General features: G+C 31.8%; 1 protein-coding gene across 7 annotated transcripts in view; it reads right to left on the bottom strand.

Annotated features, from left to right (window-relative positions):
• The window catches only part of Fas2 (neural cell adhesion molecule fasciclin 2), a 107,209-nt gene extending 99,941 nt beyond the window's left edge, over positions 1–7,268 (bottom strand). For 6 of the 7 annotated variants that reach the window (XM_085199669.1, XM_085199670.1, XM_085199671.1 and 3 more), the window contains exon 1: positions 6,820–7,268. In XM_085199669.1, the coding sequence (XP_085055795.1) occupies positions 6,820–6,883 (64 nt within the window). In that variant the 5' untranslated portion in view covers positions 6,884–7,268. The remainder of the gene's footprint in view (positions 1–6,819) is intronic. The other variant, XM_085199675.1, reaches the window with a different exon arrangement.
• Positions 7,269–25,777: the final 18,509 nt, after the last annotated feature.

The raw sequence follows: 25,777 nt of genomic DNA, 5'->3' as shown, positions 1-25,777 counted from the left end.
CATTGAAGTAAAAAAATACTTTACTGAAAATATAATCCCAGAAAAGTAATAGTAATAAATAACAATAATTTCAGCACTTTTTGGAGGTCAGTCGAGGCGCAGGGCACAAGTGTGTAAACACGACAGTTGTGGTTTCGAATCCCACTCGAAGAAATATTTCTTCGCTCTGGTTGCGAGACAGCGTGGTGATGAGTTCCGCCACTCAACACGCAAATGCTTCAAAAAATTTGGCAGAAAGTAGGGAACGGAGTATCTTAACACTAGGTGCGCAGAATACAGTGTGAAGCTGATATTTTTCAGTATCTTTTAAGGTTAACAAAAACTTGCAGACATTTCGGGCACATAAAAGTGCTTCTTTCCAGAAAAAAGTCCGCCATTTATTTCATGAATCTTTAATAGGCTGACGTTTAATTGTAAATCTTGCAAGCTAAAAATGGTCTGAGTGACAGTGAAAAGTCAGGAACATTCGCGAGCTCCAGTCCGACCGGTTCGTAGCGATCCGGCACGGCAGAATGCGATATGCCATATACATTTATAATGAGGAAACGGAAACGTGGACGGATTTATATAGGAATATAAATCGGATGTAACAAAAGGAAGATGAACGCGGAATACCATATTGTATTATACAGATTGAAAATATACTGTAAATGTGAAATGAATGATGAATCTGGTTTATTCTAATAACAACGTATAATTATTTTTCTATCAAATGAGTGTTATATTATTATAATATTGCGTTCAAAATTATGCAAAATTATAAATTTATCATGAAAAACCTTTAGAAATGCATGTCTGAAATAAAAAAATAGTACAAAGTAATAAATAATTAATATCCCTATAAGTAAAATTACCACCCACAAGAGCCAATATCAATGGCAAACATCAGAAGACAATGAAAAAGTAAATAAAGAAAAATATGTAAATTACAGACGTGCCCAACGAGTTCCTATATATATTTAAGCACGTGATTTCATATAACACATTAATCTATATCTATACTTATAATAAATCTGTAGAAAAGTCGTTTCTGTAGATTGAAAATATTTTAAAAAAAAATTGCCAGGGTGTTAAAGGATAACTAACATAATCCATTTCCAGCATTTTTGGAATTTTTGTATTTGTCTGTTTGTCGGTTTGTCTGTTTATGTGAATACGTATCACGTAAAAAGTACACAACAAATTTAAGCAACTTTTATACATAAAAATTATAAGTAATTCAAAAAAGGTTTTAGTTTTTATTTCATTGTAATCGCTTCACTCTATTAAAACATATAAGTATTTAAGTTTTTAAGAAGGTCATATTTGAGATAGTAGAAATAGACACATGTAACGCTATCTATTGACAACAAATGGTAGGTACTAAAGTATCTTGATAACACATAAAACATATTGTTGAATTAAGCATTAATTTCGTCTGGAGGACTTTTACACATACTAATAAATTAGTACAACATAAATCCTCGGGCGAAGCCGCGGGCAGGCCGCTAGTAATAAATAATACCACGTTCGCAACAATATTTATATCAGGTGTTTGGGGACTACCTGCTTACGATATACAGTGATATCTTATCACTGATAACATTTCTTATCAGTGACGATACATACGAACAATTACGTTTCGTTAATGCTCTACATTACTCATCTATTCTATTCCGCTGAATGAAATACATCCGTTTTATAAGCATCCTTTATTTCCCAATTCTAAATTGTATTATTCATATCTAGACCAAATGTCTGTCTGTATGTACTATACTAATATACATTGTGCGTTCATCAGTGCATAGTCAAAGCATTACGATATATAGAACTGAATATCTAGCAGACATGGTTTGTTTGATTAATTCTACTAATTTATTCTGTATATTTGCTTTTATAAACATAAATGTCTTATTTAACTATTGAGGCCATCGTGGCACTGGGTTACAAGGGTGTGTGTGTACTGTAACTCATCGCTTGTGGGTTCGATTCCCACTCGGAGAATGAATATTTTCAATCCTCTGCTCTGGCAACAAGGCAAAAGCCGTTGAGTTTCATCATTCAACCACAATGCCTAGAAAAATTTGGCGGAAAGTGGAGAACGGAGTGTCTTCCTCTGAGTACACTAGGCACTCTATTATTATACTATATCAAAGATATTATACACTAAACTAAATCCTCTTATTATGTACATGTCCAACCTAACATAAAAGGAGGTCGGCTTATTCTATTCACAGTAATATTTCATAAGCCAAGATGGTTTCACACGTAAAATGCTTTATCAAATTTTGGAGCAGCACTTACGGTGTCACGTAAAATAAAACTGGCTTTACGTGTTAACATGATGCATGTACGTAGTTCCGTGATTCATCGCTCCGGCCTACATCACGCCTCCGTAGTGTTTAGATAAAACGTTATGATTGTCGTGACCTGACCTTTGAGACGTGAAAGGATTACTTTTTTTCTTTATACCTTTTTACACGTGGCTCTATCTATCTATATCTATATAGATAAGGCATAGACCTAGCTAAGGTCTAAAATCTAAAGGGCTAAAGTCGCTGGGTTATAGAATAAAAATCGGAAGAAATGCATAACGTTATATGAATTGGACTACCATTATATTTACAATCAGTTACTTGCCAACTGTGCCACGAAGGCGTCTTGTTCTAATTGTAATGCTAAATTAAATTCAAAACTCTATTTATAGCTTAGTGGCTATCAAAATATCACACCTAAATAATGAAGTGAACAATTGTGAAATTTTATGAAAGAAATCTAATAATTCATGAATTTTATGAAGACTTTGCATAATTGCTCCAATTGAAAATATAATTGGCTTCTGACGACAGAACGAAAACGATTTAGAATTAATTGGTTTTTCCTAAGCTGATTTGAGATTATAGTGAAAGCTTCATCAAAATATGGCTCGTAAGTAAGCTTAGCTCGGCTTTTTCTCCAAATTCCAGACATTGTGTACTAAATGACTGAACTTACCAGACCGAAAATGAACATAATACGTTCACTTTTAGACGCTATTTAGACACGAGGGCCCCAAAATATAAATTATTATAAAAATATATGATTTCACTATTATAATAATATAGAAATAACTTGAATGTGTCTATATTTTATATATAAGAAGATACTAGTATATATCGAAAATATTACAAATATAAGAAAAAAAAGTATCCTATGTTCATCCCGAAACCCTCAAGTACCTCTATATGAGTATTTTATCACAATTAAATTAGCGGTTTGGCCCTGATTGCGTAAAAGACAGACAGACAGACAGACAGAGTTACTTTCGAATTTATAATATAGGTATGGATTATTTTGAAATACAACTCTAAGTAGAAACACTAAGGCATATCTTATCTCGTTCAAAGCTGTAAGTCAATACCAGCCGTCTGATGATCCATTACCATTAAAGTCCAGTAATATTAGCAACACTCTGGATGTATGCAAATCTTATGCTTACTCGTATGTTATTTTATGATTTCGATATATTTAGTCCGAATCCATATTGGGCAAAAACTAATTTAAACTGCATTTGCATATTGAAATTCCATACAATAATATTGAATATCCCAGTTCAAATGTTGTCTAACTAAACTAAACTACCCATACATATATATGCGTACCTAAATATAAACTTTTACACTGAATTTGAATGTTTTGATAGTACAAATTGACTAGATTGGGGGAATATATTCACATTTATGTGTCATCAGCTTCACGCTGTATCCCGCTTGCACGATAGGTAAAGGGAGTGTAGTGATAAGACATTCTGTTCCTTACTTTCCGTCGAATTGCGAGGGCATTACGAGTTGAGTGATGAATCTCAACGCCGCGCTAAACCAGAGCGAATATATGATTTTTTGAATAAATTTTATTTTCCTCGAGTGAGAATCGAATCCAGAACCTGTCACCTTTACTATCAAACAATTGTGCCCCTGCGCCACGACTGGCCACATATATTCGCATGCTTCCTACCCACATCACCAATAACAATTATCTCTGTAAAGATAAAAGACAGAAGTCAAAAAACCATGGATTTCTTGCATGGCAAAAATAATAATAAGAAAGTTACGTAGATATTATCAAACGATGTGCAAACATAAACTTAATATAATTATAACTGTTGTTCCTATATGATCACCAGCATTAGATCTCCCAGCTAGCTATTTGCGTTCAGTAAACCTAGTTAGTCATTATAATTGTATACTAGGTAGAGTCCCGGGCGCTCCATCGAGCTCAGCACATTGCATTATCGACTTCACAATAATATTAGGGAGGCATTGCCAAACTAAACAATCATTTATAATGTAGGATAAAATATACCTAAATACAGCTATAGAAAGAGTATTTAAGAAAATTTGGTGTAATAGTTATATACTTAAGATCAATTAATATTTTTACCAATATCAAGAATTGAACTAAAGAAAACTCACGCTTAATTAAGTAGAATTGATGAAACAATGAATCCTATAGATAGATAACTTAAAACACTAAAATTTAATATTGATGTTGAAGTAAATACTAAAATATCAACTATCACTACTTTTATTTTAATCATTGATAATGAAACGAGCGACAGTGTATGTTCGATTGCCACTCAGGGGAACGAAATAAACGACGCGGCGCGGCGTTAAATTCCGCTAACAACACGCAATGCCTTAAAAATTCGGCGGAACCAAAACCGGGAACCAAAGTATCGTAATAGAAAACGAAGTTGCTTAACACTAGGTACCTAAGTTTCCTCTGCCTACCCTGCTTTGTACGGGATAGAGCGTGATAGAAACTATAAAAAAAAGGTTCACTTACTATTATTAACCTCACGTACATGAACTGCATTTTAGAAAGGGCAAATTATCTTTACATTTAAGACTTAGCGGTTACCACAGTTAAGATATAATCTAAACTATGTGGGAAAGTTTTGGATATCATTTGAAGTTTAATCTTCTAAGTTCTGCTTCTAGCATAATCAGTAGAGACGATGACCGCGTGAAGTGTCGTCAGCACGCCATTACAGCAATCACGCTGTTAACACGCTTAAACGATGGGGATAATGACACGGCAGATGTAGTAAATTTATTTAAATTGTTTGGAATTTATGTATCTGTGAATGTACTGGGATGAATAATAATTTCTTAAATTGAATGTACGGTGTAAAAACTTAGTTTTTTGTACCTTTAATTTTATTTTATTGATTTTAAATAATAATTAAAGTTGATTTTAGTGTTCTTTAATTTGTTATTGGGAAGTAGCTGTTACTATAGAGCACGGTTGAACAATAAGTTCATTTAATGACAAAGGAATGCTTAATTTTTTTTTATATTTAAATTTCAAAGTGTTAGCATTCGTTTGCCAACTCTCGCTTTCTCTACATGTTGTACTGCATCTTGAAGGATTTATAATAAAATATAAGAAAAAATAAGAAATGTAATGCGGGATTCAGTATACATAGTTGTACTTAACGCTGTATCACGCAAATAGCAGAGTAAGCAAAGGGACCCTAAGAGCCCAGTTACGACAATACGTTCTCATTAAAACACTTCCATTCTTAATTTTAGTTAATTATAATATTATCAAAAACATTAAAATTTTAAATTTTGAATGAACTTGTAAAATATATTGTTAATTGTATCATATACATGTTGCTCTTTGTATTAAAACGCGAACATTTATTTATTCAATTATTTTCACAATTTCACATAAAAGCCATTGACCTTATTTAACGTCAATTTTTACTGTTATTGGCTTACTGATCGTAAAATAAATGAAGTCAGCATCTAACAAAGAGATCTAACATTTTTCGGTAATTCACGCTACATTGAACCGATATCGCTCCAGTTAGTCGCACTAGCCAGATTAAGACGTAAACTAAGATAGACAACTAGAAGTACAGAACTAAGTATATGCAGATGTACTTACTACTACTTGGTTCTATCCCCATTCGAGGGAATGAATTATTACTTCTGAATATTTTCATTTCTTCGGGGAGGAAGGTGGAATTTTCATTGGGAATGGAGTATCTTAGAACTCGGTTCCCTCTTCCAATCCTTATATGTGCGGGATACAGCGTGAAGTTGATTATAATATTACCAAAGTAAAGAAATAAATAATTTAATATATGTATATTGCAATTTATATAGCAACATTTCAAAACTCAACATAGAGATTTGATAAACTGTCTTAATATCTTATTTAGGGAGGAATTTCCATATGAACTGCTTTGTTATGTTGAGAAAGCAACGCATGGACGCACCCAGAATTAATTGGTATACATCTCAACTGCAGGAAGGTTCGTTTCCGCCATTTTACATTTTTTAGCGTTCAACGGATAACGGGCAACAGTTTTTGCAAGTGCGTCCCCTCTTTTGCGACTTTCGCGGCTTTTCCTTGTTTCCGCTTTTACATGTTACAAGGTAACTTTATATATGTTACTATTTTATATATGATTTTTTAATAATGTATATATAAAATAGACATTTTTTATATCTTGTAAATTCATAGGTAAAATTAATATTTTTTAAAATAATTACCACGAATGCCAGTATAATTTAAAAAAATATTTAACATAAACATAAAACTAAAATGCTTAACACATAATTATTTACTAAAACATAACCTCGAAACTGTGTACTATGAATCACATCACACATGTGAAATGCCAAATACAAAAAAAATGTTTATCATATAATCAATCAAATATACGATAATATATTTACTTCATATATAATTTTTGAACGATTTTAATTATATTTTATGGTAAAACATAAAATCCTATAAGAGGCTTATGAGATAAAGTTGTTATACAATACTTTTAAGCGAAGTTACCTGTTATAACCGCCAACAAGACCACCGCCGCCACACCTGTCGCTCCCGCTCTATGGAACTTCATTTTGTCTCTCTCCAACACGCGATACGAATACCTTGTTATAAACAAGAATAAAACAACATAAAATTCGAACTCCGCGTCTTCAACGGTATTCGGTCCTTTATACGAAAACAATAAACAATACACTGAGTTACAATTACAACACCTACGTACGTACGTGTGATACAGATAAAGTAATTCACAAAGTGCACTTAGAAGTTTTCAAACTTTTTTTAAATTCATTTAAAAGTCTGATTTTTTTCGTTAACACAAGAGTTCATATTGATGTTTTAATTTAACACGGAAATTTAAACATTTGATATGATAAAACTTGTTTCGATAAGTGAATTAGGTAGTCGGTTGCGAGACGTACATCCGTCCGCTGCGAAGGCTGAGATCGTACTGGCGCGACGCGGGCGACGCACCACAGAGACGGTAGAGCTAAGAACTAGGGTCTAGGCATCACAATTGTTGGTCGTTGGCCGCTCTACGATGGTGATGCGTGACGCCAGGACCTAGTCCTTCATTATCACTTTATAACTGATCCGACAGGTTGATATATTTGTAATATTTTTAAAATCGAAAGTTATTTCTTATATTATGTTGTTTGAAAAGTATTTTTTGAACTCTACATTGATTTTGCTGGTCGTGGTAGTGAGACCTATTTGTATTAGTTTTGGATTTAAGTTCAAAAAATTATATTTTCTATAGGACATTGTAAAAATTACTGAATATTGTAAAATTAGACACAAACAGCGTCATATGCTTCTCGTAATTATAATAAAAAAATATAAGGATCGATAAAAAAATCATAAATTATATATTTGTTTTTATAATTTTAGATCCAATTAAAAATTAAATATAGCCAATATTTTAAACAAAATGTAATAATTAACGTACCTTCATATCAAGCGACTCTACGTTTACTCTCGTACTGGATTCATTCAACAAACAAGTTTCACACATTTCAATAATCCTATAACAAAATATAAGGCTATAAAATGTGTGTCAGGATTGTGACTAATCCTCTCGAATACGAAAGTCGTGAGTCACCGGTTCATTTCCTAATTGTGCCCTATGTAACATAAATCGTATGGAACGGGCGTCCAATTAATTAATATTTTTAATTATGATATGAGCGATATTCGATATTGTCATTAATTTATTAATTGTAATTGTATATTATGAAAACGATTACATAATTGATTGTTTTTGAAAAGAGATAGATTTATAATTTAATTTAATAAATTTTAAGTAAATATAACAAGTTGTTTCAATGGAAACTTGGTATTTAATTAAAAAAAAAATAGTTGTTTAAAGTTTTCACCTAAATTCGTTATAGTAAATAATAATCACTTATATTTTTAGACTATAATATAAGTAATAATAAAATATTTAATTGCGACAAATAATCCAACTCTAACTTTAGAAGATGAAATTAATAAATATATGTCAGAAATATTCCTCATCCTCCTCCTTACTTGTCTTGGGTGATTTGCAGAGCCGTGTCTCAGTAGTTTCATGAATATCTAAGCAATGGTTCACATGAATGTAGTAATCTTTGCATGTACAAGTCTAGTACTTGTTCTTACGTGGGTTGGGAGTTCAAATACCTTTCGGGATGATTTGCATCGCCTATATACATAGATAGACATATATAATTCTATTTATTCTATTTCTAACGATAAGTAGAAAAATTAAGTGATATACGCCTTCGTTTTCCACTTTTAGTTCGGTTAGTTATTAAATATATGTATTGAGACTGAGAGGATAATCTTAGTATATTTTAATAATAACATATTCCTTTAAACCTGTTATTGCATATAAAAAAAATATTACATTATATTTTTGTCATGAAAACGTCTAATAAATCGATGAACGCCGGTTGTACTCACGAAAAAGTATGACTCATTGTCACGTTCCACCTGAGACGAGGATGCAACGGATAAAGCTGAACAAACGATAGAGTACGATTAGCCTAAATTTTTGGGCTTGTGATCTATTTATTGTTAAAAAATATTTAGATTACACAAATATTTCTTAATTTATCGAAAAGAAAATAATTTTCATTTTCCTTCTTAATATTGTACAAAATAATGATAATTCAGTGATAATAGTTCAATTCAATTAATAAAAGTATGCAATTTTACATCATTGTTTTCGTATGACAAAAAAATATCGACCCTAAACCGACTTTTAAGACAAACAGTTTTAGTTAGTAAAATAAGTATTTAAGTAAGATGAAATAAAAGTATTAAAGTTATATAAAAATATAGCAGGCTTACATGACACAGTTCATCTCGTTCTATTTTCTAAGACATGCCTGGAGTCAGCCAAGGGAAGCACCATGAAGTTTCATGAATATCTGAGTACTGCTTTAAGCTCACCATACTATTCGCTCATTGCCTAATGCATTTATGTAGGTTATATATATTTTTATATGAATTATTGAATACAATGTTTAAATAACCATATATGAAGGTAAAAATTCTTGAAATATATATTACTAAGGTCTTCGTAACCTACAGCACAACGTGACTGTAAACATAACAGGAGACTTCTCCTGACTAGGAATCGAAACCACGTAAATAATTAAGTAATTATTCAATATTTTACAAGACAAAGGACAGCGTTGAGTTGTACCACTCAACATGTCTTGAAAATAATTGGCCAGTGGTAAACGGGATATCTCAACACTAGGATTCCTTCTTCTACACACCTTGTGAAGCTATAAAACATAACTTTACATTTAAAAATTATTTATATATAATTAGTAAGGAAAAAAATTGATATTGTTGCAAAACAATATGTAAAAATAATTCAGTTTTTCAATTATTTCAATTGAATGGACAAATCTATTAAATTAATTAAGTTTATTACCAAATTGTTTAATCCAATTATGCAAGGACATATCTAAAATACCAAGGCTGTTAATATATCACCAGTCAATAAACTAATTATTATAACAGATACGTAAGTTATGGTCAAATAATTAATTAATGATATACATATATTCACATATATAGTTATAATGTACTATTAATATATAGCAAACGTTGCATATAAGTAAATTCAATTAAGAAATTTGGAAGTAATAACGCTTACGTACTTTAATCCTTTGGCCGGTTTAAAATTCATGTTTGTTACATTTTTTCATGTAATACATTGGTTGGTCAATACTCCCAGTTCCCAGGTTCCCTCTGCCTACCTTACTTATTAAATTCTTTTAAGAATATATTTTTTTGTATTCTTAAAGGAATTTAATAAGTAGCTAACTGGTACAAATAAACTGATTATAAACAAAAGGAACGGGTGAAGTTTATCAATTATCCTACCTCTATTATTATGAAGCCCTCATGAGATCTCTTTTGATCGTATTGTTGAAAGGAAGAAAAAATATATAATATTTTTATTTGTTTCAAGCTTCACGTTATATTTTACATATAACCTAGTGTTTTCATTCCCCGAGTAGGAATCGAACCTAAAACCGTCGCGTTTACAATCGCACGCTTCTTCTGCATCAGGATCTACTTATAAATATAATTATGTATTTCTTGCAATAGTGTCTCAACACTAAGATTATTCTGCCTCTACTGTGCATGAAAATGAAAAATCTGTACGTAGATGATTACGTAATAGAGTCACATGTAGAGTTATTCGTCACAACGGCTTAACGCTATTAATTTTTTATCAGGCGCCACTCCCGAACCAGCTCTTGTCATATTCCAAATAAACTTTTTATTTTCGTTTTAAATGCAATTGAAATCGAGTAAAAAGTGAACTCTAGGGACGTTCTAGTAAATTAATCGAAAAGGGGCACAGCCCTTGTTTTGACTGAACAAATAGAATTAAAAACCTACTCCCTATATTCCAATAATCGCTCTATTTAGCAATTCGACGACTGCCCGTTGGACGATAGTTAAATGTTTTACATAGTGACAATTATAATTTGAACCCTCTCACGTATGAGATAAAGGTGTTATTTGCAAAACAAATATTTTAATAGGATTTGTGCCGTTTTGAGGCTTCGACTCTAGCTTTTTTGGTATTTAATTAAATCGAACCTGTGTCCAATAGAATAACAACTGTCTGATCCTGATTTAACAAGAGTATATATTATGAAATGTTCATTTTGAATGAATTCATATTTAAAATTTTAGTTCATTATTTATATGTACGAGTATGTCTGTTAAAAAATATTAAACTAATATAAGAATAAGATAAAATATTTTATCTTACGCTTAAAATGTTTTGTGCCGTCGTGGTGCATGGGCACAAGCGTGTGGTAGAACGCAACGGTTGAGGGTTCGATTCCCACTCGGAGGAATAAATTATTATTAGTTCATATTTTCATTTTTTCACCCTGGTACCAAAGCAAAAGCGCGACGTTGAAAAACGTTGGAAAATTCGACGGAAAATATATTATAAAAAAAAATAACATTTTGGTGCCACCAGTATATTGAATATAAAAGAAAATTCCTACCAAAATTAATTATATTTTCAAATTTATCACCAATATCTATATACTTTTACCTTAATACAAGACGTTTATTTATTTTTCCACCCTGTACCTTCGATCTCCATGGCAGCGTCGGCTCAGACGGATCTTGCACCCTCTGATGTCCTTATAAATTAACTACGGGCCACTGGCTTCTCAAATCACCAATATCGTTAAGGTGAGCGAAGCTTATAAAATTCTAAATAAAGTAATATGCTTTGCCGTTCGTGCTTATAATTTAGGAATAACGTTACTAATATGGCAGGTGTTTACGAAAATATTGGGTTGTCGTTATGGATAGGTATATGGTATGGCATGGTAGGTTGGTGCAGCAATTTTGACTATTAGGTGGGGGATTGTGGGATCGATTAATAAATGTGTGATAAGTATAGATATAATAGATTAATTATTCTAATATTTAATTATAATATACAATTGGTTCAAACTTAATATTAAATTTAATTTATTTTACTGTAAATTGTGTAAGTATATTATATTTCAAAAGAAATTCAAACTTAATTCGTAAAGTTATTGTCATAGACTTATAAGAAGGAATGATAAAAGAGAGAGACATGATGAAATAATTTTATTAATTTTTCACATTTTTTGAACATTTTATTAACAACAAAGCTAGCAATTCCCAAAAATAAGATTATTTTCTTAAGAACTGAGTCTTATTTTTACATCATTATTAAAAAATAATATTAAGAAAATGGAAAATTGTGTACTAAAGTTAGTACACACCAGTAGGACTGAGATCTGAGAAAGTCTTACCTAAGAGACTTCCAATAAAACTTTATTAAATGAATAGATTCCTTCTAATTAAGTCTATCGGCAAAACTAACTAAAATAAAACCCGTAGCAATTTGTCAACAAATCCAAATTCTAATTCCGTTATCTCAATATATAACATCCCAGCTTAATTGAGCACCAGGAATTCTGGGTTTCACCAGGCGGTCCCCAAGACATACCGCGAAGTGTATTAGAGATGTGCTTTATTACTTGGAAAATGCGACACTTCTTACCCTAGAAGGGAGGGTATTTATGACATGCTCTTGATTTATAGCATAACCACCCCAGCATTTTGGCGTTTTGTTATTTTCTTTGTTGAGGGCGTCGAACTTTTAAGTCAGCTATAAGACTAAATACACGACTATTGACGATTAGATCCCGTGGGATTGTGTATTTCGTTACAATTTTTTTTTCAATCTGTATCTCACACTAATTCGCCGAATTCTGCAGGCATTGCGTGTTGAGTGGCGAAACACAACGCTTGCCTCGACAGCAGAACTAAGAAATTGGTAATATTAAATATTGCCTCGAGTGGGAATCGAACCCAAAATCTGTTAAAGTTTGTGCTTATAGGCCACGGCTGGCCTATCACAAACAGTTGGTTACAATTAGCAAATAGAACCTCTATGCTTTCTTTCGTAGAGTTATATTAGATTCAATATATTCTTTATTATTAATCCAATATTTTAAACTTATTACGATGAAATTTCAATAGTTGATTATCAAAAGATTATAAATTAATTTAAAAACGACGTTAAACTAACTTAAAATTACCATAAACCTAAAGTTACTTTCAACGGTAGATAATATTTTAGAAGCGAAATAGACAAATATATAAATATCACGAAACAACACGAATCAGTATGGAAGCTCCAACTCAAAGCTAGTTGCGAATCCCACGCAACAAATGCACAAATTCCCAGTAATAGACAGCTATAGTGTAGAAATTGTTTCGAATTCAAATTTGGTTAGCGTTTAGCTACTACGAGATTTACAATTCCCCGTGCGTTCGCAGGCCATTATTCACAATCCGTACTATGAATGAGTGGAAACAGCGGAAGTCTCTGTAAATCACGCAAATTACAACGATGACAACTATTGCTTGCCATATTTTATTAGAGTTTCCTATTTTCTTTAATATAAATCATTTTGTTTTTAATAAAGAATCTGAGCTGGGTTTTTGCCAGAAAATATAAAGGCTAACCTAGTTTTTAAAATGTAATGGATAATATTTTTGTAGCGTATCCCTTATTTAGGGGGAAGAGGAAATCTAGTGTTAAAACTCTCTGTTCCTCACTTTCAGAACAATTTTCAAGATATTGCGTGTTGAGTGGTGGAATTCAACGCCGCGCTTTGTCTTTACCAAAATTAGGAAATGAAATTATTCATCCTCCCGCATCTAATTACTTCTCATAAGAAATACCTTAATTTTAACTTAGCTGGACTTCAGTCCACTTCTCGTAGATACCGTTCTGAATGCTACTAGCCTATAATTATAAGGTGGCTGGCTGACTATGAACATCTAGCCCTTTAATACCGATACAATTTTAGATATTAAAGAAATATATCAGCAAAGCTCATTTAAATTATTATCTTATCTTCTATATATATAAAATCGAAAGGTCACTCACTCATCACGAAATCTCAGAAACTACAAGTGCTAGGAATCTCAAATTTTGCATAGGAGTTACTTATAGGACGTAGGTGCTCGCTAAGACAGGAATTTACAATATTCGCCTTCTAAAGGGTTGTTTTTGGGGTTGAAAGTTTGTATGAAACTTCGTTACTACAAATACTAGGAGTCTCAAATTTTGCATGGACGTCGTTTATAGGACGTAGGTACCTACTCATGGAGATAGAAATTAATAATAACGTAGTTCACGCAGGTGAGCCCGCGGGCGGGCCGCTAGTATGTTATAAAATACATTTATATTATTCCTAAATTAAAAACCATTAATAAAATTCAGTTAAGTAAAACATATTAAAATAATATACGATAAATTTAAATGCAAATCCAAGCAACTTTATTTCTAAATATACATTCTTAGAATAAAATCTCAGAAAATTCCAAGTTTTCAATGCAGCTGATTAAAGTCTTCATTCTTTTGTGTGCAAAGAAGTTTTTCCTGCATGCTAATTACTCTTTGTACGGGGGATGTTTAATAATAAAATCTTGCAAACAATTTACTCACGTTTTATTATTAATTTATTATTATTTATTTTTTTAAGACTCTCTTTTCCTCACTTTCTGCCGAATTTTCCAGACATTGTGTGTTAAAATGGCGGCATTGAACGCCGCGGAAACTGTGAATAAATGAAAGTATTAAGTAATAATAATTAATTACCCTGAATGGGAATCGACCCCATAACCGTCGAATTTCCAGGCATACACTTGTGCTACTCCGCCACGACGACCTCGGCCTGCATTCTATTAAATATTTTTTTCTTTTTAATCAATACATTACCTATCCCACTTAAAGTGAAATATCATAAGAGAACAAAAAGTAAACTCATTTTAACTAATACTAATATCTGCAAACGAAAAGTTTCACACCGAACTTAAATCACGCTGTCAAAGTTTTCCTGTTAAATTTCTATAAATACCACTCTCATTTATTATTAGAAGTAGGTCTTAAAAGGAATTGCCTTATTCTTTTAAAATTATAGTTATAGCTTTTTAACGATCAATGTGTTATCTATAGTATATTCATATTTTTTTCATATTTATTAAGCACAACCCGAGCAAATTTAATTTTAATATTACTTATATAAAGAATAGAGACTTTCCAAGCTAGATAGTTCAGTGGGATAGCGTTCTTCGTTGCAGATTCGATCCCCTTTCACAGTAAGCTAAGATACGGCATTATGTTCCGCCACTTAGCAAGCACTGGAACAAGGAACTGGATGAAGAGCGGAGAAACTTGTAAAATATTTTGTAAAAACTGTAATGCCCAACCGTCAAAATACAAATTTGCTATTTTATTATATCAGGCACTACGTATCTCACGAGAGATCTTCTGAATAAAAGTTCAAAAGTAAAATAAGTGTATATTCATATTTTCATAATATCTTCCAATTGCATCAGTTTTAGAACTGAAAGAAAGCCTTTAGATACTAAAGTAAACGTCAAAATATACCAATTACTTTTTTTTACATCGCGATGCAGTGGTTTTGAATCTAAACGGAAATATTTAATAATTTGGCAAAAAGTGGGAACATGAGTATCTGAACACTGTGCTCCCTTTGCCTACCCGTAACTTAAAAATATATATAACTTCTATAGAGTTACATTGACATAAGAAAGGTAAAAAAAAAAGCTATATACGTTTACGATTAGTTTATTATTATATACGTTTATTATTATTCATATTTATAACAAAAAGCCATAACCCACAATTCTAACGATTCTCATTTCCTCAGACTATGAAACATGTACCGGTAACTCGCAAACCTAATTTTCAATTTGTATTACAAAATATACTTATGTCAAAGCTGTCACGCGATATTTCGAAATGCCACAGACTTTCTGCAAAGGGTGGAATAATCAATGTAAGGGGTCAAGGTTGCGATGTGAAGTACAAACATAGACGAGGCTTATACACTATTCATATTGAAGTGGAGGAAAGTAGGTTCCTAGTACTTCAGAGTAGTGGAATATAAGATTAGACTCATATTTATGAATTTTTAAATGTCACAAAAATTGACAATTGATAGACGTACATAAACGATGATATAACGACTAAACTACGTCAGTAATATGAAAAAATATTTATATAGACATTTTTTATTACCTTTGAAAAACTATAAAAGATACTATACATTACTTATAATATAACAAGTTTTATTAAAATATTTATATTATAAAAGATAATTCTCACACAAGATGAGCCGAGATAACAAATGACAAAAGAGGGAAGCGTTAGAAATGAAATGAACTGGGCTAGCTCGATCCATCTCACATGAACGCACCACTGCGCCTAGCTTTGCAATTAAATAGGCCACGAGCTGTTTCAATAGACAGACTGCTAGATAACTAGGCTGTTACGTCGCTCTTTAAGTCTGCTTCTATTTAAATATTCATATAGAACATAACTAAGTAGGTGCTATATTGAAAAAGTAATGAGAAAATAGGATAAAAGATAAATGAAAAGTTAACTGAATGAAAGAAAATTAATTAAGATCATATTAGAGTCGTATATTGCAGAAGCAAACTTATTACAGTACAGACGTTAAAAGGACGAGAGTGTAGTCGTTTTTTTAGTCTTAAGTGTTTTGTTAGTAATTAATGTATATTTTAATAATATATTTCTATAGAAAAAACTTAATTTAGCGTTCATTATATTCCTTAAGTTTCGTTTTTCTTATTCTAGTTAATAAAGTATAAGAATCTAAAAGAAAATAATATAAAGCGTAAGACGACCAGCACCGAGGATGAAAGAGGTTATCTTAATCCAGCTTACATGAACGCACTCTTAGGTCGTGCTTTACCATGAAGTAGGTCGCTACGATACGTTGATATATGTATGTACATACTCTAAGTAAAAAGCTATATAGCAAGTTTGGTCAACTATAAATTTGAAAAATATGTCTATATTTTAAGATATTAATTTAGTTCTGAAATATTTCTATATTGAATCAAATAAATTAATAATAATCTACATATAATTGACTGCTATTCAGACTGAATTTTTAACGTTTAAATTAAAAAAATCAAAAAGTACTTACAAAGTTCTGACGCATGTATATTTAAAAAGGTATAATCCATGTCCTATTCTTCGTCTTTCATACGCTATTTAAAGGTATTTTACGTCAGGTCAAACTTTTAATATTGTATTAGAATATGGTGCTTACTTGACCTTGACCTTAAGTTTATATTAGGTATAACATAAGAAAATCCTTTTAATATGAAAATTATAATTTTAATAATATTTTCACATTAACAACGCAACGCACCTGTAGCTCCTCTGGTGCTGAACGGGGTCGTGGGCGGCGGTGATCATCATCAGGTGACCCCAACGCTCGTTTGCCTTGTCCTTTTTCCATAAAAAAAAAGAACTTTTGTATTGAAAAATTTTTATTCAGACCTTAAAAAATATATATTTTTATTGTAATCTCATATTTAACGAACGAAATATTTAGCCTTGAATTTTAGTATGAACCACTAGACTTTAAAAGCTATTTCAAAAGGATATCTTAAAAGATAAATTGCAATATAATGCGTTTTATATACAATGACCTGGAAAAAAAAAATACAAATAGAAAGCCCAAACAAGGAAAAGGTGCTAATGGAAAAAGGGAAAAGTAAGGCGGTTTTATCTTAATAGTCTTACAAATAAAGTGAAGTTATATGAGCTCGTTGAGCTGATAATTTATAAAGCTGTCCTTACTATGAATGCAATTCTAACCTTTCACAGATTAACATCCAAGTGTAATAGATACAAATAATTTTTTAGACGCAATTTCCACCTTTCCATATATAAAAACTTAATAAGCCAGCCAGAGGCCAGTCGTCACGCAGGGGCACAAGCGTGCGATTATAAATACAGTAGGTTGTGGGTTCGATTCCCTCTCGAAGAAATGAAATATTTAGGTTATATATTCATTTCTTTGCTCTGGAGCTGAGCTCCGTCACTCAACAGGCAACGCCTCCAGAATTCGGCGAAAGGTAGGTAATACAAGGTTCTTAATGGGAACTGAATGTCCCAACACCAGGTTCCAGGTTCTGGTATGCGACGGATACAACGTGAAATAAAAAATATATTATAAATAAAAAATATATTATTTAAAGTATGTAATCTTTATTTTTATATTATAATTTAACTTACAATATCCTACTTAAAATGGCTTTTGCCAACCTAAAATTCTTTCAAGATATTACAGGATTTTCCATAAAGTATTTTGCGTCCATTCCGTAAATACTTCAGGGGATTACAGTCTAAGGACTTAAAGTTGCATAATGAAAGTTAAGAAAATAAATTAAATTTTAAAGTAAATTTTAGTTTACTTGTATGTTTTTTCTAAAGAATCTGTGAAAAGTCTTGCTATATAATTTACTATATAACGATAACAAAAAGTAAAAAAGAAAAATAAAATTAAAATCTACTCATATTAAATGCATCTCATATACAGGCTGCTCTTTGTAGTTTTATTTCACTAATATTCTTCGCTAGAATAATCCTGGGGTGTATTGTCATCGCACAGCGTCTGTCACTCTCATGTCATGACACATGACAGGCGGCGACAAGTCCCAATCGGCTTTGACTTAAAAAAGTCAATACTGTTTCTAGTTTCAATCTAATGTGGGTAAACTATGATGTGGACATAGTTCTATTATTTATTTGACAAAATGTAAAATATATATTTTTTTTCTTTCTATGTGTTATTCCGATAATTATATCAAAATTATAATCATTATCGCAATCATTTATACGCCCTCTGCTAGTCAAAAGTCATGCAGATAATTGGGTAAGCCACTCAAGTATCTGCATGACTACTTCACGCTATTTTGACCAGATCCTCGGTCTATCTGGTGAGGGATCTACCCATTGAGCGTCGTCCATTTCGTGGCAACCACTTCAGAACCCTTCCATTCCAAAAGCCAACGGTTCCGATCGGAATCTTTATAAAATAATAATTAGATAAAAAAAAAATCTTTAAAAACCTATTAAACAAAACAAAAATATTGTAATAAAATAATCTAATCGAGTCAGTTTTCATAATAATAATCAAAATAATAAATAACATTTAACCTTCACCGCATTAGAAAGCGTCTATTTTGACGGACAATACATATTTCCCCCTAATCGATTTGTAACAATGGCATTTTAAATCGTACGCTAAACACGTGTCAAACGTCGTGACATCGCTTTTAACATATAAACGAGAGTCGTAATAAAATAACATTTCGATATGAAATAGACTGGGGGGGGGGACACAATGGCCCTATGACTGTGCTATACGCGTGACGAACCCGCGCACCCTGTATATCATTTCAAAGGCGGAGTGTCCAATGACGTAAAAAATAGAATTAAGCGCATCCAAAGTTATTGTAGCGTGAATCATTGGAATATTGTTGAGCTCTTGTTAGTGTCACTCCCGTTGATCCGTTTTCACGTTTGATCGCATCGTTCTAATCGTATTCGTTATGGATTTACATTTTTCTATTTCTATTTCTATTTTGATGGAATATACTAGTGCCTACATGTAAATATATGGAGGAAATATAATAAACTTTTATTTGTTATTTTATTCGTGTTTTGGTTAATTTAGAAATTTTATATCCAAAATATACGATTCCGTTTATATAAAATTGAATTGCAATTGACAATTTCAATAGTAACAATTTATTTTAGGTGTGCTTTATATTTATTTTAGTGGTTGAATAGCTTTATTACACTAGTCGTAATTTCAGTGTTTATATTGGTAACGTATACATAGCGAATTTAATTAATGATTTTAGCATTTCAGCATTTGTACTAGTATTTGTACATTAGAAACGTATAAATACATAAAATAATAAAAAAAAATATTATAAAACATTAAAGTCGAATCTTAGTTAAAAAGTAATGATTTTTTATTAATTTAAGTTAAATAAGTTTAATAAAATGAACATATTTGTTGAGTTCCCCAAATCAAAGGCCTTATGTAAGCGGTTTTACGCTTGAGATCGTGTCCCTGTCGACGCATTCAATATAAGTTTGCGTGCAAGTCCACTGGAACCAGTGCTGCATATTCATGAGGAAGACGACAGAGGAGTCACGACGAAACTTACTGCTTAACTAATTACTTTACAACTGTCAACATATTTTAATTTTATTTAATGAATCCTGATAGTTACTACTGTCCTTTTAAAAAATTGTGATTAAATACTTGTAAGTCCATTTATTCTTTCATTTTTTTAGTTTTTTTTAATAGGCTGATTTTGCGATACCAGGCGCAAAAAATTGTTTATTTTTTTTTAATGATTGATTGATTTCTCGATATATGGCGTTTCGAGCGTGCCAGTTGAGCACAATTCATTTCGCCAATGTCACGTTGTACGGAAAACACACGAAGGAAATTGACCGGTAATAAAAAGGATAAATATACACAATTATAGAATACATGTAAATATATATATTTTTTTTTATCTAAGCGTAAAACTCTTCTGTCACGTAGTGACAATGTAACTGTCAGAGAATGCACAGACGACGTAGCTATATGTAGGTTCCTAGGGGAATAAGGGAGTGTGGGGGAGCACGAAGAAAAGATTTCTTGAAATTTCCTCGACATTGAGAAAAAAAACTGTATTTTGCTGTAAATCTTGTAGGAAATAAAAACAAATGTACAAGTAACGTCTTTCGGAAAAATATGTTACAAGTATATAAATGCTAATTATGCTGTTAATAATAATATTAATTCACAAACTTTTCGAAGAATAATATTAAAGTTAAGATATTTCTTAACTATAATAAATCCAGTTAAAAACAACTTTCTTAGTACATATAAATGTTATGTTTGAATTAGCATAGTATTTTATTTTTACCAGAAAATAAATAACGAAGCTTTAAAATACAAAAAATATGATAACAAAGAAAAACCCACAATATGAAAATACAGACTTATTTTATTTTCTGTTTATTAAAAAAACAATACTTCAAATTGGTAAAGCAACAGCCATAGCTATAGTGTGCTAGTATTATATAAATCAATAACATTGATATGTATACCAAATCGAGCCATGTATTGTATTCTCTAGAAGTCTAGAATATACGACGAGCTCTAAATTAATTAACAAAGTCTACACCAACGTAGCTGGCATTCAAACGAAACACACTTCAAGGATATTGCAAAGAGAATAACAGAACAACTTTAAATAAAATATTCCTAGACATGAGACATTTGTATATCTTTTAGGTTTATTTATATAATTTTACAGTAAAATATTAATTTATTAAAAAAATATATTGTAAACAATAAATCAATAACGTTTTTAATATAATAATTAATAAATGTTTAAGATATATGGTGGAAGCCATCATGGGGTAGAGGCATTGAATTCAGACGAAAAACGAAGACAGAAACGAAGTGTCTTAACACTAGGTTCTCTCTACCTATTTTGCTATAGGTCTACGGAAAGAACCGCTAAACAATCGAATAAAAATTGATAAATAATTAAGACAACAATATTATGTAAATTTAAAATTTTAAAACCACTTTTAAAAATACTATTAAGATGGAGGTAAAATATTCAACGTAGGAACGTCTAAAATGATTTCGTTTTAATAAGACTATTGCAACTTTAAATAAGCCATGCGAGCAAACTCTTAGCGTTTCCGTTTATTTATCAGCACGGACGGTGGACGGCGCCCTGCCGTTTTTCCATTTGAAGGATTCAAGAATTCCTCACTCCGGTGAGTTCTACTATTTACTGTAAACACAAAATGTAAATTAAGCATCTTCTTTTTATTTAAATTGAATTGAATTTAAATAAATTTAGATTACTTTTTCACATTCGTAGATGGTATATAGGATCTAGTAGAATCCGTTTGTAATCCGCTATTTTGTTACGGCGGTCATTTTGTATTAACAACAATATTGATTATATATATATAGAAATCCATGACCAATGATCATTTCACATAGGGAACAAATTAAAAGGGACTATATTAGTTTAAAAAAATCATCTTTTATTTCTATTTTTGAATATGTTAAAGATAAAAGGTAGATATTAAATTTACATAAAAATTCCATATGTTACATTAAAAATAATAATATTCTTTAATTATAATTAAGTACCAATATATTTAACACAACTTGCATTCAGCTATAAATTTTAAAGTTGGTATGAAAACGCGTAAATTGTAATACCGTGTATAAGATCTGGCACCCGCTTCCTCCAAGAAAATTTGCAATTTCAACTCCTTCGTGTTAAGCTTGTATGTAGGCTACGAGCACTTGTGCTTCGCATAATTTTCCACCTACATTTATTAGATTAAAATTTTATAAGATATTATTTTCTCTCATGCTTTACAAACTATAAGGATTATTTAAATAATTTATTTAACTCTAAAGTCACTTAGCATTGAAAATACATATATAAATATAAATACTTGCTAGTAAGGTAAAAATAAATAAACATATATGTTTCAATCTAAAAACAAATTCAGATAGAGAAGAGACAAGAGATCCTTACAAACATAAGATAAATATAAATAAACATCCATCCTAAGTAGGTATCGACCGTAGCGTCACTATTTCTTCGACAAGTGTGGGTGTAATTTATTATATTCAGCTTCACGATATATCTTGCTGATAACATGATAGGTAGATAGAACCTAGTGTTAAAACACTCCCCCTCTTACCTCCTTATAAGAATATAAGAAATAGTGGAGTAATAACTCAATGCCGCGCTTTGCCATGTACCCAGAGAGACGGAACAAAAATATTAATAAGGGGAAGGGCGTAATTGTTAATTACCCCAACTGGAAATCGAACCACCACGCCGGCCTCAAGAAATGAATGTTATTATAAATTTATCTGTAAAATATATCTAAAATAAATATAAACTACGAAAGTATTTATCCAGCCAAATAAAAAATGGCAAATATAATGCAAAATAGGGCCGTAACATCAACATAAAAATGAAAATAAACATTCTTACACTGACATATGTATCTATTCTGGATGAATTTATTCTCCATTTTCTCGAACATTCCATTTTATTCAATAATTCACCAGAATACACATTAGAACTTTTCTTTTACGTTCGCGTAGGAAGATCCCATCAATCTATTTATCAATTTACTGCCACACGTTGCTCTGTCGTTACTTTGCGTATATCTAAATCAAATTAAATGAAATCAGCTTCACGCTGTATCCCGCACACAGCAGGGTAGGCAGAGGGAACCTAGTGTTAAGACACTCCATTACCCACTTTCTACCGAATTCTGGAGGCATTGCGTGTTGAGTGGCAGAACTCAACGCAGCGCTTTGCCTCGACACCAGAGCGAAGAAATGGAAATATAAACGTAAATAAATATTTCACTGCCTCGAGTGGGGATCGAACCCACAACGTACGCGTTACAGTCACACCCGCCACTCTACACGCAATGCCTACAGAATTCGGCAGAATGAAGAACGAAAATATCTTAATTGAAATTAAGTGTTTAATACTACATTCCCAGGTTCCCTTATCCTGCTATGTGTGGGTTCACTTATATAATTTGTAGGCGGTTACATTAAAAACGACGAAGATATTTAACTTTCCGCCTATTTGGATAATGGTCTATTATACCGAGTTTTCCTCTTATCACTCAAATCGTGTCAAGGATTTATATATAAAAGCCTACGCCACTCGTCCTCGATATTTCTGATGAAATTTCAATAAATCAATACGTTTCGTATAAACCTGAATTTTTAGATAGGAAATAGGGAAGTCTCATATTGACGTTATCTTTTTTTTATGTAATAAAAATATATAAAACAAAATTGGGAAACGAAGCTTCTGAGCACTAGGTTCCCACTAGCTAACTTGCTGTGTGCGAGATACATACAACTTAAAGCTAATTTTTACTAATAAATATACTTAAATACAATAAAAATATCGATAACATAATGTTTGCTATAAAAAACCAGTAATAAAACCCCCTACCCATATATTTGGCTCCAATCATTTCTAAACCATCTCAGTGAGAAAAGGGGGAGAAGCGCATTCGTATCCATTACCGTCTCCAAATTAAATCTGTCCGTGCCGAATGCACACTTGATTTACTAATGGATTGTACTAACTTGGATTGATATGGGTAATGTAAGCAAATAGCTAAAAAATAATTTGTTTTTCTATCTTGGTTTAGTGAGTACAGTCTTGATTTTTGTGCTTTTTCTTGTAATTCTATGCGTTTTACAGAATATATCGGGGAATTTTTAAATTTATAGCCTTAAACAGGAAGTGCGTCAATTTTACTTCGTGCCATTTCATTATTTTTAAGCTTCACAGTCTATTTCATATATAGAAGAGAATTCAGAGAAAACCTATCGTTCACGTTGTATGCCCCATGTAGCATGATAGGCAGGGGAAACCTAGTGTTAAGATACTCCTCTTTCCTCTTTCCGTCGAATTTTAGACGTGTTGCGTGTTGAATGGCGGAACTTAACGTGGCACTTGCCACTTCCACACTTGGGAGTGTGGAATCATTGTAAAATAAGTCAACAATGTATCACATATTTGCATAAATTCCACCCTATTTCTAACTGTCAGATTTAAATGCGAAGCTAAGTGTTAGGGGATTTAAAATTTCTAAGCGTTTCAGGTATGAACGAGGAATCAAGTTTAATATTTTATAATCGAACTTCGCGCTGGATTAAATTTGCATGATATTGGATGAGGGCTTAGAGCGAAAGTTACAGTTTTGGGGAAATAACTTTGGGTCATATTAAAATCGTTTTAGGTGAAATTTCAGTTAAATATCTAGAATATAGTTGCAAGTATACAAAATATGTATTAATTTTTGGAATAGTTTAACAAATGAAATCACTTTTCGCCATATTTTCGAGGTATTACGTGTTGAGTGGTGGAACTCAATAAAAAAAGGGGATAGAACCCACAACTGTCGTGTTTACAGTCACACGCTTGTGCCACTGTGCTACGACGGCCACCACTACGCAACGACGGCCTTTAACTATTTTTTTTTTATTAAGAAACAAAAGAAATCTTAAATTAATCCTATATCTTATAAAACAAAGTCGCTTTTCGTGTCTGTCTGAACTTTCTAACTCTTCTTCTTCTAAACCACCCAACGGATTTTGAAGCGGTTTTCACCATTAGGTCGAGTATTTTTCAGGGAAGGTTTATATATAGTTTTTTATTTGTACATTCTTATGTAAATTAACATAAATACGATAAATGTGTATAAAGTCCTACCCGTTGAGACACTTTCGCGCATGCGCTGCTTTAACGGAAAGTACTACATGAAAATAATGTACTGGAGTATTGTTCCTCTTAATAAAATCTACAAAAAAGTCCGCAACAGCATATTCATATCTTTTAAGAATAACGTGTAGTGATCATATTTCTGTCTAAAAATAGTAATTTCAATATATTTTTTATTGTGAGGGATATTTTTCCATAATGGTATTAATCCTTATCCTTTAAAATACTTTATTAATTTTCTGCGTCAAACGAAGATAAAATTTGCTTTCAACACTATTTCGAAATTGCGAATAGTTTTAGAGAAAAACACATTTAATTGTTGACACAACACGCCGTTGACACATCAGCTATGTTTCACTTATTCCTTACTCTCAGCATATAAATAAGTATATTAGTTACGCTGGCCATTTAATGTAGATCAAAACTGTCTTTTACTGTTTTTCATCTAAATAAGTACTTTAGAAGTTGTTACAATATCAAAAAATCCTTGCTGCGAAACGGCTCGCCACTCGCGTCCCTGCGCGTCCGCCTGCCTTACACGCATCGGTGGTTCAGTGGTAGAATGCTCACCTGCCACTCGGGCGGCCCGGGTTCGATTCCCGGCCGATGCATTCTATTTAATTTTCCTCACGGGCAGCCACGTAGTGCTTGCTTTTCATCAGGGACAGAATACCCTCTTCAGCATTAACCACAAGCTCGAAAATAAAACCCGCCTGGA

Source organism: Heliconius melpomene, chromosome 16 (assembly GCF_056956725.1).
Source record: "Heliconius melpomene rosina isolate 202511_hmr_F chromosome 16, ASM5695672v1, whole genome shotgun sequence".
Taxonomy (NCBI): Eukaryota; Metazoa; Arthropoda; class Insecta; order Lepidoptera; family Nymphalidae; genus Heliconius; species Heliconius melpomene.
This window is presented reverse-complemented; position numbering and strand designations above follow the sequence as displayed.